The 17,785-nt window shown below is 49.3% G+C and overlaps 5 protein-coding genes across 5 annotated transcripts; 2 read left to right on the top strand and 3 right to left on the bottom strand.

Annotated features, from left to right (window-relative positions):
* The first annotated feature begins 3,432 nt into the window (after positions 1–3,432).
* On the top strand, positions 3,433–6,151 carry BP01DRAFT_353710 (isochorismatase family protein family). Its single transcript, XM_025574253.1, has one exon. The coding sequence runs from the start codon at positions 3,583–3,585 to the stop codon at positions 6,061–6,063; it is 2,481 nt and encodes an 826-aa protein (XP_025434536.1). The 5' UTR covers positions 3,433–3,582; the 3' UTR covers positions 6,064–6,151.
* A 47-nt stretch (positions 6,152–6,198) lies between these two features.
* BP01DRAFT_288888 (rhamnogalacturonan acetylesterase RgaE) lies at positions 6,199–7,000 on the bottom strand (the record flags this gene model as incomplete). The annotated part of the gene is made up of 2 exons (XM_025571553.1): positions 6,199–6,836; positions 6,886–7,000. 2 exons carry the CDS (start codon positions 6,998–7,000, stop codon positions 6,199–6,201), a joined length of 753 nt encoding a protein of 250 aa, XP_025434535.1.
* Positions 7,001–10,936: 3,936 nt separating this feature from the next.
* Positions 10,937–12,100, top strand: BP01DRAFT_379733 (nitroreductase family protein; the record flags this gene model as incomplete). Its single annotated transcript, XM_025577169.1, has 2 exons — positions 10,937–11,015; positions 11,115–12,100. The coding sequence occupies 2 exons, from the start codon at positions 10,937–10,939 to the stop codon at positions 12,098–12,100; spliced, it is 1,065 nt and encodes a 354-aa protein (XP_025434534.1).
* Positions 12,101–13,609: 1,509 nt separating this feature from the next.
* Positions 13,610–14,716, bottom strand: BP01DRAFT_406054 (alpha/beta hydrolase; the record flags this gene model as incomplete). Its single annotated transcript, XM_025578753.1, has 2 exons — positions 13,610–14,602; positions 14,651–14,716. The coding sequence occupies 2 exons, from the start codon at positions 14,714–14,716 to the stop codon at positions 13,610–13,612; spliced, it is 1,059 nt and encodes a 352-aa protein (XP_025434533.1).
* Positions 14,717–15,904: 1,188 nt separating this feature from the next.
* On the bottom strand, positions 15,905–17,527 carry BP01DRAFT_288892 (Zn(II)2Cys6 transcription factor; the record flags this gene model as incomplete). Its single annotated transcript, XM_025571555.1, has 1 exon — positions 15,905–17,527. The coding sequence occupies one exon, from the start codon at positions 17,525–17,527 to the stop codon at positions 15,905–15,907; it is 1,623 nt and encodes a 540-aa protein (XP_025434532.1).
* Positions 17,528–17,785: the final 258 nt, after the last annotated feature.

The following is a 17,785-nucleotide window of genomic DNA, read 5'->3' as shown; positions in this document are numbered from 1 at the left end:
TAACAAAGGTTGTGCGTGACCGGGCGGGACAATCTGTCACTGTCAACGGACAAGCAGTAATGGTGGATGTGCGAGTACTGTAGATAGTAGAGGTCGTCATGGTCATAGCCTCACCAGACAGTAGCGCATTGGATGGGACGACAGAGACCCCAGAAACTGTAGTTGCTGAAGCTGCAAAAGACAAAGCCGCGGTGGGGTCCACGATCAGAGATGGAGTCGACAGAGTTAACTGCCCGCTTGACTCTGTGGCTGGAACGGCGGTGGAAGAAAAGGGCACCGTACCAATCGTAGATGAAGTCGACAGAGTTAATTGCCCGCTTGACTCTGTGGCTGGAACGGCGGTGGAAGAAGAGGGCACTGTACCAATCGTAGATGAAGTCGACAGAGTTAAATGCCCGCTTGACTCTTTGGCTGGAACGGCGGTGGAAGAAGAGGGCACTGTACCAATCGTAGATGAAGTCGACAGAGTTAACTGCCCGCTTGACTCTTTGGCTGGAACGGCGGTGGAAGAAGAGGGAACCGTATCAATCGTAGAGGCAGAGGGAGGAATGATCCGCACGCTCGATGATCCGGGAATCACCGTTGCGCTTGTTAAGCTCGAGACTGACGCAGTCGATACGGAGATGACAGTTGTCAAAGACGAGGACACGGGAACGATGACTGCTGAAGACGAGATGATATGAGGGGTGCTAGATGAAGTTGAACTGATAGGCACGCTGCTTGGTGACTGGATTGCTGAAGTTGGTGGAGCCACTTGGCTCGAAAGGGTAGATTTGCTTAGGAGCAAAGGGGTTGATGGTTTGACAGAGGGAGAGGTGGGATTGATGACCCGGGCTGAAGGGCTTGAAGATGGCAACACAGCCACACTTGACACCATTGGCGTAGAGGAATGATTGGGATTGATCGTTGTGGCTGAAACCGATAGTGATACCTTCGGGACGGATGATGGTTCCACTGAGGGTGAGCTAAGAGCAGCGGGGCTGGACAAGACAAGCTGACTTGAGGTCACTGATACTGATGATGCCAGTGTGGGGATTGATGATGGTTTCACAGAGGGAAAATTGATAGCTGAGCTGGGTAACACATGCTGACTCGAGGATGATAAGATAGCCACACTCGACGATGCATACATAGATGGAGCATCAGGGGACGTCATGCTCGGTGAAGCTGGTGAGACCGGTGTGGTGATTGACACGGGTTGCACCGACGGAAAGCTGACGGTAGAGGAGCTGATTGTTGGAGTCAAGGTTGAGGTCACCGTGGTGCACACCTGAGTGGTCGTAGTGGCAAGCAGTTTGGCATTGTCCAAATACGCGTTGAAAATGGAGTTGACATGGTATGGCGAGCAGGTCATATAGAACCCAAGCTGATCGCTTTCACTTGTCGGAGTGTATGAGCCGCTGAAGGTGAACCACTGATTGGTGTTCCTGGTGAACGGTTGCCCTGTTTTGTATGTGATGAGGTTGCCCCCCGTGAGGGAGGTGTGATAAAGGTAAATATTGCACGTCTCTTGGACTCCGTAGTCCGGGTTGAGGTAGGGCAGAATATCAATGGATGCTTGGTACGTGCTACCGGGCACGAGATCTTGCAACGCCTGAGTGACATACCAGTACGAGTATTGACCGGGCAGATATCTATCGCTCGGTTAGTTATGCAGCAACTCTACGGTGTTTGTTCTGTCCCAGGGCGGACGTACAGAGAAGCCGAGCCTTCAGAAGCAAAAGTGGTTGTGGTCGATGCGGCGAAGCTATAAGTCCATTGGCCCGTGCCGTCTTCCCAAGAGGGATTTGCTAAGATATTTGTCGAGACCTCGGTGTCCGTGCAGGTCACTTCAGTCATGATCGAGTTTCCGTCTGAGACGCCTGTGACGACGGCTCGACCAAGCTGTGCATAGAAGGCCATGGCGAGCCACTTTGTAGACGGGGCCATGATGCTCAGGGCAGAAGCAATTTAGCCTCCGATCAAAAGACGAGTGACTGTCATCATCTCGAGGGCCCTCAGGGTAAATTATAAGTGAAGCGGCTCGGCTTCCATGACCACATTCTCCACGATCAGTTGCGTGAATTTCACCCTGATAACTAGATTAACCATAAGGTTCGCGTGGCGTTCCAATAGTTTCATCCGGCTGGGTCGGGAATAGCTCCACCGGACAAATCAAAACAGCAGCCAGATAAAGTGAGCGGGTCTCCTCTCGTGATTCACTCATATAAACCAGGCACCGTGCCCCTATTCACAGTCAATTTCCAGGGATTCCCAGCCCACGTTGGAGAACAAGCTCAGAGCATAACTTAAATCTGTGCCGGTGGCGGCTTGGGGTAATCTAGCCGAGCGAGATATGGTCCTCTTCCTATCAAGTCTCCTAGGTGTGCCTGATAGATGAAGCTCCATCAGGCGCTCGAGATTCGCCTGAGAGAAGCTTTTCAAATGCTCCTTGTTTCTCGAAAAGTGGGCGATGTCTGCCCAGAAGTTATCACTGGCGCCTCTACACTTGGCTTTCGCAGACGAAATAATAGCAGACTCTCCGAGCTCATTATTAGGTTTGATTGGTCGAATCAAATCTGCTGCAGCTGCAGTTTTCAGAGGTGGGTCTGGTCTTCACGTCTGGCTTTTCATGTAGTTGTTCCAGAAGATGTCTGACCGCAATGCGATGTTCGCCCAAACAAGCGAAATGCAGCGCTGTCATACCGCGGTTTGTGGCAACGTAGAGATTGAATCCTTGCGTAACCAAGTATCTGGTCAAGTCGTCGTGACCGAAGCGCGCTGCGATATGGAGCCATCTTGCTCTCATTGGGTTCTGTATACTTAACTATACTTAACTAACGAGGCTCGGAAGGGTCCCTAGGCATTTCCTCGCCAAGGGAATACTGCCATTCACCACCGCCCACTGCATGCTGAGTCATGAGAACGAGAGATCGATACGCGGCGGAAGGGCCTGCATGATAGCTTGCTTAGATCTTCTTGATTGTAGAAGGTCTCGATGGCAATAACGAACGTGGAAGCAATCTTGAAACCGGAAGGTGTTGATTGTAGAAGGAACTGATGTTTGCTTTGTTTGCTGTGACCGACTGGTTTGATCTGTTTGTGTCTGTTGTATTCTGCTCTTCCTCCTTGCAGTGCCTCGTGTCTCCAAGTTATGGATGCCTCATCCACGTCTTCTAATTGGCCTCTCATTGGAAACAATATCTGCGATAGCCAGATGACCACCTTCTTCCAAGGCAAGCGAAAGCAACACCAGCTGCGGAAGACTTCTTCACTTCCGCCCAAATTCTCAGTCCACTGCACCCTTGACGATTCGGCCGACAGACCGGAAAAGTAATCCGTGTTGATGCCTTAAGGGTCAGGCGCTGGGCGGCTCTCCGCCCGCGTCAAGCGCGAGGTTGAGTTCCCTCCGCAATTTCTCCCCAACGGCTTCTTCCTTCAAGCAACATTCCTCTAGTTCCTTCCCACCCCACCTTTCTGCTGTCTCCCTACTTTACTCAGGATTCGTTGCATGCCAAATCTCTTGGTTGCACTCTCGCCTACACTTTCTTCAGACAAGGATAAGTGTCGATCTCCCATCCGCTGCCTGATCATGTCCATACAATGAGTTTCATCCCCCAATTCGGCAATCTGCCCCCCATCCAGACCCGCAAAGCTCTACTTCTCCTAGACCTACAGAATGACTTCGTGCGATCTACTGGGTCTCTCCATGTCCCCAATACTGCCGACTTTCTGGAGAGTATTCCTCCGCTAGCCAGCACTTTCCGCCGTAACGGCGATGTGGTATGGGTGCGCTCCGTCTACCAGTCACCCCAACCTCTGATCAGCCCATCGGACGGCCAGGACCTTGTGGTTCTCGGAAGACAGGATCTGACTGCGCGCACGAAGCGCACACCTGAAGATGAAACGGTTGGTGGATGCGCAAAGGGGGATGGAACGGTCGATGAGGAGGCGTTTCTCTCGGCCAAGACCCCTCAGTGCTGTTTGCCGCAAACGCCCGGCGCTCAATTCCCCGCACCCGTATTTGCTGCCATTGACTCCGAGTCTGATACCCTGATTGAGAAATCAGGATACTCGGCGCTCAGCGACCCCAACCTCATCCTGTCGTTCCGCACGCGGTTTATTACTGAAATCTACCTCTGCGGATCTCTGTCCAATACATCCGTCTACGCCACCGCCCTTGACGCTGTACGACATGGCTTTTCGGTGACTTTGGTGGAGGACTGCCTGGGGTATCGCAGCTTCCCCCGCCACGAAGAGGCGATGCGACGCATGGCGGACATTTTTGGCGCGAGCGGCATCACCACGCAGGAGCTGTTGGAGGAGCTGGATTGGGAGGAAACTGATGCGATCGCCAGAAGCAGTAATACCCGGCCACTGCGGACTGGCGTACCTACGGAAATTGAAGGAGGTATGGATGGGTTGGATTTTGGTTCGAAATCGCGATCGGCAATCGAGGAAGGGAGCCCGGAGTCTCTGGCGGGCAGCGGCAGGCGCCGCAGGATTGAGGATCTTATGGCGGAGTTCTCCGACCACGACAACCAGAGCTTGCAGGAGCTGGCCAGCCTCGCGCGCGCTCGAGCTCAAACCGCGGCTTCGGAGACGCAGTCCGCGAATGCTGGGTTACAAAAGGTCCGCGCTCGTGTCCGTCGCACAAAGAAAATGGATGCCAAGGGCGAGTCGGCGGCGCGCACAGACCCCCGGCGCAGCGAGAAGTCGAGGAAGCGCGAGGTGTATAGGCCGGGCGACAAAATCGGCGAGGGCGATTCCAGGATTATATACGATTTAGAGCTACCAGAAGAGGCTTTCGAGAAGATTCGCGATGAGGTAGCTTGGCAGAAGATGTATCATCTTTCTGGACAGGTCCCTCGACTGGTGGCAGTGCAGGGACATGCGCTGGACGATGGATCAATCCCTATCTATCGCCACCCGGCGGACGAGTCACCTCCTTTACAACGATTTACGCCGACTGTGGACGAGGTGCGGACTGTGGTTGAGCGGATCCTCGGCCATCCGCTGAACCATGCACTTATCCAACTCTATCGTGATGGACAAGACAGGATCTCCGAGCATTCCGATAAGACCTTGGATATTGTGCGGGGTTCGTTCATCTGCAATGTCAGTCTCGGGGCTCAACGCGTGATGGTCCTGCGAACCAAGGGAAAAGAGGCGGAAGGGACGGATACGGGTCGCCTGACACAGCGCATTCCCATGCCGCACGAATCGCTGTTCATCCTTGGGGAGAAGACGAACATGCGGTGGTTGCATGGTATTCGGCCTGATAAGCGCGCTGTTCACGAAAAGTCCTTGGAGGAGCGAGCGTACGGCGGACAACGTATCTCGCTGACATTCCGACATATTGGGACCTTTCTCAGCCCGGCCGGAGACGCGATCTGGGGCCAAGGTGCAGTCTCCAAGACTCTGGATAATGCCCATGCGGTGATTCATGGTCAACCGGAAGAGACCGAGCGCTTGATCCGGGCATTTGGGCAAGAAAACCATGCGACTGAATTCGACTGGGACGGTGTCTATGGGGCGGGGTTTGATGTGGTTAATTTTGTGACTGCTACCACCGCCAAGCTTGTGCTCGGGCCGGACCCTGTGGCTAATCTTCGGGTGCGGCTGTGTTTGAGTGAGAACGGACTACGCTACGACGCTGTCAATGCCACGGACACTACAAGCGATCTGCCAGTATACATTGATGGCAGTGAGGCCAGGGTCGCTGGCGACTCTGCCATATTAACACACTTCTCGGCTCACGCCTCGGAGTTAGTGCGACCGGAAGTGGAAGCTCTGCGCGGGGGATGCCTCCTGGGCGAAGTCGACCAGCTCCTGTCTAGCTGGCGCAATCAGGGGCAACCATCAGGTGATGTATGCCTGGACAGATGGGAAGCACTTTTTCAGGAGCAGCCCTTTGCGAGCGGCGCCTCTTTCGGAATCGACGACTGCGCCCTTTGGCCTGTCCTCTGGGACATCCAGTCGACCCACCCTCTGTTGTCCACGTCTTATCCGAATCTAGTACAGTACTACGCTCGAGTGGAGAAGCGTGGGATAGTCAAAGCGACACTGGAGGAGATGGCATAGAGTGACCAAACAGCTCTGGACGCATACTTCAAATCATGAACATAAGCGAGCATCAGATATCATTTGCAATGAACAAACTACACTATACATAATGACTCTCAGCACCCACCCACCCTCTTGCCCTTCCGTTCCGCCCTACAAACATGTTCCCTCAAAGCTCGTCGTTGTGAGCACATTGTTCAACGACGCCCCCGTGCACACCACCGCCTTGAAGAACGCCTCGGCCACGACCTCCGCCCCGGCGGGACTGGTATGGGTATGGTCGATCTGGTAGAAAGAGTTGACGGTCGCGTTGCCCAACGTCTCATAGATCGCCGCGACATAAGCCCCGTGATCTACGTAGCCCACGCCGGCAACCTCAGCAGCCAACTCAGCGTACCCCACGAACCGCGTGGGGGTGTAACTGAACGTGCCCGTCTCCCAGGGGTTGTCGGGCGTCTGACTGCTGATGATGACGTTGGCGCCCTTGGCGGTGAACAGCTTGGAGGCGTTCTCGAGGTAGGCGGGGAAGGTGAGGACGGTCTCGTTAACACCATCATAGACGCTGTAGCAGACCTCGGCGCCGGTGCCGGAGCAGTCGGTGCGGCCGTTGTCGGTCGACAGCGAGCCGCCGTCGTTGTGGCCGAACTCGATCACCACGTAGTCGCCGCTGGTGACGACCTCGGCGATGTTCTCGAAGCGGCCTTCGCGGGTGTAGGAGCGGGCGCTGCGGCCGGCCACGGCATCGTTGACCACGGTGGCGGAGACGTATTGGGCGACGTATTGGCCCCAGCCTGGTCGGTCAGTGCCTGCTGGAAGTGAAGACGTGTACGTTGTACGTACCGTTAGTCCCAGAGCCACCGCCAAGGTTCGCCATGGTAGAGTCACCAGCGAGGTAGATGGTCGTGGCGAGGGTAGAGGGGAGGAAAAAGAAGGGTGCGACGGCAGCGGTCTTCATATTGGCGTTTTGTCTGTGTATCTGTCCTTGCTTGATTGACTGGATCGACTGGGGACTTCTTTCAATCCTGCATCTCAAGCCCGAGTCTCTCCCTGCCTTATATACCTCCCAAGAAAGCTGACACTGCCCGGGAAAACCCCCACCACCACACGGACAAATTTCCCTGCTGCTTCTGTCAAACGACCTCGGCCATCACTAGAAAATCAGGTCAAACACCCTCAGTGTCAGGATGAGTATGGAGTAAATGCACAGCGGCCTTGAGATTTCTTCCTGCTCGGAGGCATCTTCTCGGGTTCATGGCCCCCGAGCAAAGCCATCGAATGTCGTGCTCTTGCGCACCTCCCTTGCGCCGTCGCAGCGAATAAACGAGACTGCACACTCCAACAAGCCCGCCGATCGACAGGGTTTAAGGGTACACGGAGGGTGCGATGCAATATGTTCGGGCTGGAGGAGGCAAGGGAGGTGCGGGGTGCACAGATGTGGATTTTCCACCTGTGAGGAAATGTCTGCAGGATGAATGAAGTTGAAGGAGATTGGAGATGGCGATGGAATCAGCGCCAGCTGGTGGCTGGCGGCTGTCAGGGTCGATGTCAGAGGATGGAGCTCCGTTTCGATCTGGGTTAGAGGGAGCGGGGTACATACAATACATACAGCACAACTGGGGGTGCATGGGTGCATGGCGTCAAGCGCGGGGAATAGTTATGATATGCCCGAGGTTGAATTTGATCTGATTGATAGGATCGCCCACGTTGGTTTGTATATTCTTTGTCTCGGTTATTGAGATTCTGTAGCTTAAGAGCATGTTGACTAGTTAGCACCTAGGGTTTACTTCTTCACTTTCTACGGAGTACTGTTTTACTCCACATCCGTCTCAGAAGCCCAAATGGTATAGTCGGGACCCCCCAAACTTCTAACGTCAAGACATAGTATCGGACATTTCTCGGGCTCATACACCCTTGGCTCCTCACTGTCTGGTGAAGGTGAAGACCGAAATGCACCGATTACTTCTGATCAGGCTCAGATCTGACTGAAGCTCGGCTCCAGTCGGCCATCTTGTCGACGGAACAATGCTTCAGATTGAAGACTCCGCCACGCGCCTCCCGCTCGGCGGCAGCGCTGCGGCACTAACTGTATCAGCCTCTTGCAGTATGGCACCGTCTTCATTCCTCTTTATGTAATGAAAACTCACCAGCACAAGTTAGAGACCTGAACCTGTCAGTATTTTTATGTTACTAGTAATAAGTAAAGATATAGTAATATCTTTACCAGACTTAAGAATGATTCCTATAAGAATAAAAATAGTGAATATAGTACTAATTCGACTAGTCAGTGATTTAACCTGAGCTAAGCCAATTAATAGAAGAATCTCTATCTATATTAGTAACAATACCAGTAGCAAGTACTAAACAACTAGTTTAGTAGAGATCAATAACAACTATACTAGAATAATCAAGAGTATTAAGACAGTCAGTAGTAATACAGCTAGATATTCTTAAATATACTGTCACGGTGCGAGCTAAGAGAGCTGTCTGCCGTGGAACCTGAACCTGAACCTGAACCTGCCTGCCTGAACCTGCCTGAACCTGCGATGTTCATCGATAAAGACTTATATAGTGTGCGCAGTGTAAAGCCATCGGCTTTACATCCTAGTCCTTTTGCCAATGGTGCAACGGTTAGCTGCTTGGAATGCGTACCCAGGTTCCGCTCCGTGACAAATACTTAGTATATGTCACGGTGCAACCCCAGAGGACCTACCCGCTCTGTTCGACCTAACTGACCTGTTTGACCTGCTTAACTCTTTCTACCCTTTGACCGCCCTGCACGTGATCCACAACCTCTTTAACCTTCTTCCCACTTCTGATTCTGTTTATAGCTCTTTGAGCTATGTCTTGTCTATAAATCTAAGAATAGTCTGACTAAGTAGCTAGAAGATAGAATCCAGAAGACTTATATTAGGAGACCTCCAGCCAGAACTACTAGTTCTACCCCCTTGCCTGTGATTAAGCCAGCCAGTCAGCCCGCACCTTGACACTACGTAGCTCCTACCTATAGAATCAGCAGTCAGATAAGATGCCGGCTATTCTACAGCCCCCTGTAATATCTAATACCCCTGAAGAGTTTACTCAGTATACAAATAAATACTCTAAACAATAGTATATCTATTATAACTAAGTCTATATCTTTACTATAGAGATAGATCAAGACTACTTTTATCTTTAATAGATAGTACAGACCCAAGAAGGAATCTCTTTAGAATAACTGGAGCTTCTACTATCTTCTGGAGATATATTCATAATACTCTATATGATTACCTCAACATGTTTTGTACTGCTTATCTAGATGATATCCTGATCTATAGCTGGATACACTCCAAATACTCTAAGTATATTAAGTATATCCTATAGAAGCTCTGTTAAGTAGGCCTATATACTAAACTGTCAAAATATGAATTTATAGTCAGTAAGATAAAGTTTCTAGGCCTGATTATCAGCCGCGAGGGATTCCAAATAGACCCTGAAAAGATTAAGACAATTGCCTAGTAGCCGACCCAACCTGTATCACCGACGTCCAAGCCTTCTTAGGCTTCAGTAACTTTTACCGACGATTTATCTATAACTTCTCGAAACTCACCGCACCGCTGGTTAACTTGACGAAAAAGGGGGTCCCCTTTGAATGGACGCCCCCGGCTAATCTTATAGTTAAATGGGTAGGGTACCCTGACCCTACCGCAGAGCCTGCGCCGTACCTTGAGAACGCCCGCCAGATTGTTGAGAATTTCCACCGCTGTTATCCTGATAAGCCCGGGCCAGCGCCTTAACGGAGCTTGGCTTAAGAAGGGGAGTGTACTACCACGGTGCAACCCCAGAGGACCTACCCGCCCTATTCAACCTAACTGATCTGTTTGATCTGCTTAATTCTTTCTACGCCTTAACCGCTCTGTATATGATCTATAATCTCCTTAATCTTCTTCCCGCTTCTGATTCTGTTTGTAGCCCTTCGAGCTATATCTTGTCTATAAATCTGAGGATAGCCTGACTAAGTAGCTAGAAGATAGAATCCAGAAGACTTATATTGAGAGACCTCCAGCCAGAAGTGCTAGTCCTACCACCTCGCCAGTGATTAAGCCAGCCAGCCAGCCCGCACCTTGACAATACTATTATAAAAAGTAATACTAAGAAGCAAGAGATAGTTATAAAAACTAAACTAGTTCTTTTAATCTTTATAGATAGCTATAAAGAGAAATCTATACAGTAGATCTTAGATATTAGTTATATAATAGCTAAAGTAGACTGCGATCTTCTATTTAGAGAATAGATAACTTATAAACTAGATAGATTAGTAATAATACCTTCAGACAATAGATTGGCATCTTTGGCCTCACAAGAGCTATTCGTTCATCACGCTATTTCACCATCTTAGCCCTTTTAGATCGGGCAGAGAGGTTTATGGTAATTGAAGGACGCTAGCACTAGGCTGTCCTCACATGATGGTCGCGCGAACATTTGTTGAGATTCTATCTTGTTCTTCGATGCATTGAAAGATTGACGACTGACTCTTTGTCTTTCTTACAGTGATGACGATGATGATAAATCATATGCTGGCCCCTCTTAGGTGATATGCAGGGTTTCACTTTCTCTGGCCTCTAGTCCAGCCGCCAACCAAAGCACAGGATAAGAAAACATGGTTTCTCTTCGAAAGCGTCGGGCCGTTAGGAATTTTAGTCTAAGAGCAGCATTAACTGCTTTAGTAAAATCATAGATATTAAAATGCCCCTCTTTTCTGGTGTGGCATATCACATTTGTCAGGCTTAACTCATCAAAGCTGGTCCTTTATCCACTTGCGTCTATCCATAATAGGCAAAGGATATAAAGGCTCATTCGGGCAACCCACCTTTGAAAGAAAAGACACAAAACATCGCCGACATTCAAAGTTCTAATGTCGTCAATTCTGTTAACGGAGGAGAATATTTCCCAGATACCTATCAGTTCACCGCAACGCGAGGCACTGAACTTGAGTATGAGACTTCCCCTCTGCTGAGCTTTCGTGTCATTACCGATCAATCCCCTGCTATACACCAGAAGACTTTGACTGATTGAGAAATTATGACATTTAGGTATCGCGGCGGAACTTCGTGCTAACTTTGACTATGATTTCGAGAAGTTTTGGCAATGGTCGGGTGTAGTGAAGAACGACACTAGCCCGGTTGTGTTGGCTGCAAAGCTGACTGGGGCCTATCACAGTCTAGAAAAGGGCTTAACACTCGAAGAACCTCGCGCGTTGTTCGGACGGTCAAAAGTCAAATTCATTATACGCGCTGTTAGGGCGCTCGAGAAGATCGGGTACACTAGTGTTGCGACCCGCGGTGGCCGTGGCACCATCCAAGACTATATGCGGTTTCACAAGGAGCATCATTACAGCTTGCCTGCGGATTATGAAAAGGAACTTCGCGACTTCGTTAGCGAGAGAGATGGGTTGTTCCCCGGTGGCGCCGTGTTATTGACCAAGAAAGAGGTCCAAAACGCAACCGCCTTCGACTACACTCGATTTGTGCAGACTCGACACAGCATCCGCCATTACACAGGCGAGAGTGTCTCTCCCGAACAGATTAAGCTGGCCGTTTCCCGCGCGATTCACACTCCCCGAGCTGTAAATCGTGAGACGAGGCGCGTCTATGTTGCATACGACACTGTGCTGCGAAACCACGTTCTAAAATATCAGCATGGAAACATTGGATTTGGTCACAAACTTGGCGCAGTTCTGATAATCACTACTGACATTCGTGAGTTTGACATCATTGGCGAGCGCAACCAGGCTTGGATCGACGGTGGGCTCTTTGCTATGGGACTGAACTTCGCATTACACGCCGACAATTTGGGTACGTGCATGCTGAACTGGTCTGCGGACAAGGAGCAGGATCAGGCTTTACGCTCTGCATTTGAGATTCCTGAATACGAAGTGATTATCACCATGTTGGGAGTCGGTAGTCTCCCGGAATCTCTGCGCGTGGCGGCATCGCCTGCTCCCGTAGCAGATGATATCCTTTCTGTTATTAAACCGCGATTTGGGTTAGAAGCGATGCCGCCGGCTGGTCGCCGTTAGATAATGAACCGAACCTCTGATCAAAACAAATAGAACTCCTGCGACAGAAATACTTCAATATTGGAATGTGAAATCAGTGAGTATTTATGCATACCATTTTCGCCTATGGCCAAGAACTGGCAATCAGTAGGCGCTATTGCAATTGAGAACTTGTCTCTCTCCAGCCGGTATCTCAGGGGTACACGTAATGACATCTGAATACATGTCAAGTGCGAAGAAATATTTAACAACTTCGGCACTCCGGCATTCTGAAGCAGATCATCCAAACCGAAAATGAGCGTTAGCTGCTGGAAAACAGTATACTTGGCATGATACTGGTGCATCAAACAGGAAGTAATGATAATGCAAGCTTGAACTGTTGAGCCCATGTGCATCCATCTCTTCCTCAACCAATTGGTTCGTAGTAGTGTCGCCAGCAGAATATACATCGGCCTGGAAGCCCTTCTGCCGATCACTTGGCCACCTACAATGTCGAGTAGATTGACGACCAAATTGAAGATCACCGTTACTAAAGCAGGAAGCTGCTATATTATCTTACCCATAATGCTGGCAAAGCTTCTGATCGTGTGCCCCTTACTTCGGAGGTTGATGATTTGTATTAACCGCACTACTCAAAATGGGTCTTTGAGGAATGTTTTGGATATGCTTTGAGGTACTAACTAGGGAGTTGAGGAAAATACACTCCTACCATTGACTAGGCAGGGAAAGTGGTGGAAAGGGTCACTGACGAGACATCGAAATTGTACTACCAAAACACATATTACTATCTCGGCGTCTTCGGCATTAGTTATTTTCTGGCCGCACAAATTTCCATCTACTGAGGCCAAACCGGGGACTTTGCCAGGACTTTCGAATGGTTTCATTGAGCATTACATGAATTTCTATACACTGATCACATCTGACACTGCTTTGGAGGGCAATGAGTATATTGGTATTTTCTAGTCTATGAAAGTCTTGTTATCATAGCCTTCAGATGAAGAGAAACTCCTCCTAAGGGACAGAGGAGAAATGTTCTTCCAGCTCAGCTGACAGCTGAAAATCTGGCCGCGCAGAAAGCTTTTCTGGTATATCTGGTACTCGACTATTGCCACGGAATTCCTTAAATTGAGAAGCGAGTAGCCATTTGAGGAGAATAAGAGAGAAAAATGGAGCCGTGAGATATCTGCCTTTTCCGCCCGGCGTCAGAAATGCATCTATTCTGTCAGAATCATATTTCTTCTTTCGCTTCCAGGAGTGATTCGGTGGTTACTATGTGAGAGTCTTAAAGCAATCAGTCCACACATATGGTCAAGCATGAAGGACATCTCTGGCAGATTTGCACTAGCTCCCACTCGTGGCTGCAAGTGTAATAATACTTTGCCTCTGATATCAGGACAGTTATATTGGCTATTATTCATATGTCGATTGACCAAGATCCGGGCTTAGATTAGTGCTAGATCTATACTACGTTGATGAAACGTAACTTTCGAAGTATAGATTCTAGGCATCTCAGCTCTTTTGGTACTCTAGCTAGCCACCTCCTGGTGCCGATTTCAATTCGTCATCGATTTTTTCTCTTTCGAGTATTTCACCCAGAAGCCAGCCAATGCCTGCAAGGGTGTCTAGATTAGACTTTCGAGACAGTTTCAAGTTGGGATAAGACGCAAAATGAACGTGAGGCACTCCTGGATACACGTCCAACTTAGTCTTAATCCCACTCTCCCTAAGCATACTTTCCCAGATAATGCCGTCGTCCCGTAAAGGATCGCAACCAGCAACCTGAATATATGCTGGAGGAAGACTCTTAGCCGGAGGCCCAGAGTTGACTGGAGACCAAGCAGGAGAGAGAAGGTCGGGCTCATAGCTTCGGTCAAGAATCTCCAGATCGTTCGTCGTCAGCCCTGGCGCATCGGTATTTTGGCGACGTGAAAGCCACAGATGCCGGTACCTTTCAGGCACATTCTCTGAGCAAAACAAATTCGGCACGCTCAGCCATTGTCCGGTCAAAGGTGGCGAAAACTTTTCTTCCGCAAGCATTTGGGCCACAACCGCGGTCATCGTAGCCCCTGCGGAGACGCCACCAACTATAAAGCCTGTGTCTGGATTTGCACCAAATGATGCCGCATTCAGAGCAAGCCATTTAATGCTGTCGTAGATGTCTTGAGTAGCAATGGGAAACTTGTACTCGGGTCCCAAGCGATAAGAGACAGTCACCACAGTCGCTTTGTAAAAATGAGCTAAAGGCCTTGCGAAAGGGATCAATTGGTAGTTGGAACCCAACAACCAACCACCGCCGTAAACCAAGATAATGAGAGGACGACCAGCAGGTGTACTCTCGGCTGGCTGTGTAAACCGGGCCTCACTCTGATAACCATCGCGCATTTCGAGCGCCTTAGTGAATTCATGAGTGCCATAGGTTGGCGTTGCATCCGCTCTCTCTTTCTCCGCAAAACTTCGTTTACCCCTCAACAAATGCCTATCAGCAGTGAAATCAATTTTCGCCGGTGCATTGTCTTGGAGGAACTATAGGTGTCAGGACAAGAAATTGGGAACAGTATTGATAGTACTCACGCTAACTAGTTCTGGATCGGGAATGCTGAGCGCTCGAACGCTCTCTGGCGTTGAATAATCACCCATTGTGAATGTGGAAAGAGGAGGGGGATGTCTGTGTATATTGTAATGATGCTGCGAATTCTCACTTTAGTGCAGCAGGGAAGGCTTATTTATAGGTTGCTTCATAGCCGTGAATCGACAATTGGGACTGATGCCGCACAGCGCGGTGCCCGCAAAGCACTGCTTGTATCATAATTAGTAATTCGAGATGAACTGTGCGGCGCGGCTTCCATGCGGGCCGCATCTCTAACCACTCATCCTCATCGCTTATTACGAGCATGTTTTGAAACCAACACTTGACTAGCCCTGCTTTCAGCGGCGTTGTTTATGCGTCTGAGGAACGTTAGCCTGAAGACCTAATCTGCGTAGGGTGTATTGCATGCCAAGAAATACCACGTGGACTTCTGACATGCCGTCTTCAATTCTCGAGTCACAGTCCTACTTACGTCCCGGTTTCGCTATGACGATGGTTCTGGGGCTCATTGCAAAAATGCTTATAGCTTGCCGAAATAGCACGAGCTGAGCAACCTATGAGCATATATTTTGTCTGATGACAAGGATCAAGGGATTATAGACTTCGCACAGCCAAAGAGAAAGCGGTCGTCAATTGCACCGTCGCACATACAACTTGATCCAAGCGATTTGAGAATTGGCAGGTACCATCCTTGGTCTCAAAAAGTAAAACATCAACTAGGAAAGTAGCGTTTTTGGGAAGAATTTCAGCGCTCAAAGAAAATGTAGTGGTGAACATATCTGTCACAGTGCGACATAAATCCATTTTGAAAAGTTGTGCATTAATTCACAGATTGAGATAGGATATTGATTTGTAGGTCCAGATGACATGACGTAATACCAGGCTCGCTTGGCTCACTTGTGATACTCACGGTGATGGCGATAGTGGTTATTTACCAAAACCAAGGCTAGGAGATAATTAGTTGGTGGTTAGTTATTCCCACGTGGACTGACAAAATCCTTTGTATCCCTGCTAATTATGAATTCATAAGAGGTCTACCATACTCCGTATACATGCGAAGAAGAAATTTATGGACTTGTTATAGGTATTCGTATCACTTGTCATTCTCCACGTCAGGCTGCCCTTGCGGCACACGAAAACCAAACCCACTGATGTCTCGGCAAAGCCAAGCGCCACCTGCGGTGACTCACCAAGCAATCTCCAGTTCTTCTTCCTTCATTGCCTAGCTTAATTTCAATTCAAGTTGCAGGTTCATAAAATAGGCTGTCCAACAAGAAATAGTCAGCCAACAACGGAATGTTCAAGTCCAGGTTATCAAGGTAAGTAGCCTCCGGAGTGCCCGGCTCATCCAGACTATGAGCAGTGTCTTTTAATGCATCAAATGTAGTCCTCGTCGGAAATAGGGCTTGATGCCCATTCAGAGCATTTGCCATAAGCTCAAGCTTCTTGAGACGTCTTTGACGTTCTTGAGAGACCAAAAAACAAGCGATATAGTAAGACTCCCGAACCATTTCCGTCTTGTACTGGCTTACGATGATTTTCAGAGTGTCAAGGGCTTCAGCTAAGAGACAGAAAGCTGAGTCGTCGTTGATGACAAGAAGAACGCATACAATCTGAAACGGGATGTTAATAATATGCCACCAGGGACATAGAGACTCGGAAAGGTCTTTCACCACTTGTAGGCTATTCTCAGCCATGCCCAAGATAGACCGTAGACTTTGATCTGAAAGGTTTTGACCAAGAGCTCGTGCTCGTCGAAAAAAACACAAACCAATATTGCATTGTAGAAGCCGCAGCATAGGCTGAGTGACTTGAAGCGCGCCAAGCTCTGCAATATTCTCTTCAACCTTGCGCGGTTCAAGATTATCTTTTTGTGCAAGTGAATATGACAAGTAGCATAGGTTTTGTTGTTCCTTTGTCCAAGTTTGCCCGGGTAGCTCTGACGACGCACCATGCAATTCAACTCGAGATTTTCCATAATCTGACGACACCCATATGTTGAAGAGCTGTGCTACCCAGTAAATACGTCTTCGGAGGTCGGGCGCACACAAGCTTGGGCTTTGTGCCAGGATCGAATTCTCTGAAGGTTCAAGGTGAAGCTTTATCGTCTCTATCATATGCATGAGAGTACAGCTCGCCATCCAAGTAGCATGGGGAGAGCTAGTGGCTCGAAGATAGATGACACGTAATAGCCATCCAATGACATGGTCGAGATCTGGACAAGGCAGGGAGCTTGAATATTCCAGAGCGCTACGGGTAGTTTGGACTATTTGGAGCTCAAGAGCAGTTGATCGTCCACCAAAAAGGCACGCAAGCGCCGCGATTCCGCCTAACATCGAGTCGAGACTGTCACTTATAGACTGAATTTGCCATCGTTTCATGATGGCACTTTCGACATATTCGCGATCCAGAAAATTGTAGACCGGAGCCACATGAAGGAAGAATTCTGTAGCCATCATACGCATTTGCGTTACGGTCAAAATCTCAGTTAAGCATGATGACTGAAGACAGGCGGTCTCTATCCTGAGGCCAAGATTCCAAGCGTAGCAGTTGAGACGAGGGGCTTGAGTAGGATTAATTTTCAATCCTAATTGCCTGACAAACACAGCAGGGGACCCCGCCTCTAGCAGGCGCAGCTGTAAGTTGACCTCTGTGGTATCATTGAAGGTTGAAGCGTCGTTGTGGGAATCCGACCTCTCCGAGTTTTGCAATTTTGCCTTCTTTCTACTACTTTCATACTCGCAGTTATGCTCATTACGAAGGCAGTACGAGCAGGGATGCTCTCCATCGCACTTTCGTTTTCGTTGTCGGCATGAGCTGCACGCTTTCTTGGAGCGTTGAGGGGTTAGAGTGAGGGACATTTGCATGTAGGTTGAGAGAAAACAAGACGGAAGGTCGTGGCTTTTTTAGTATATGGAGAAGCGGCACGAGAAAAATCTGCAGGACTTTGAGAGAGATGATCGGTATGTAGGGGATATTGCAGAGTCGATCCTCAAGGAACCAAGATGACAGAAGATTACATAAACAAAAGACATGGTCTGAGTTCAACTGGAACGTGGATCGCCGAGGTAAGTTAAAGAGGCGGACTCTGTCTTACATAAGCTAAAGGGAGGCCCGAA

Source organism: Aspergillus saccharolyticus (genome assembly GCF_003184585.1).
Source record: "Aspergillus saccharolyticus JOP 1030-1 unplaced genomic scaffold BP01scaffold_4, whole genome shotgun sequence".
In the NCBI taxonomy this organism is placed as follows: Eukaryota; Fungi; Ascomycota; class Eurotiomycetes; order Eurotiales; family Aspergillaceae; genus Aspergillus; species Aspergillus saccharolyticus.
This window is presented reverse-complemented; position numbering and strand designations above follow the sequence as displayed.

Excerpts from the sequence above, each read along its gene's own strand:
- BP01DRAFT_353710 (XM_025574253.1), top strand. The coding sequence starts at position 3,583 with ATGAGTTTCATCCCCCAATTCGGCAATCTGCCCCCCATCCAGACCCGC.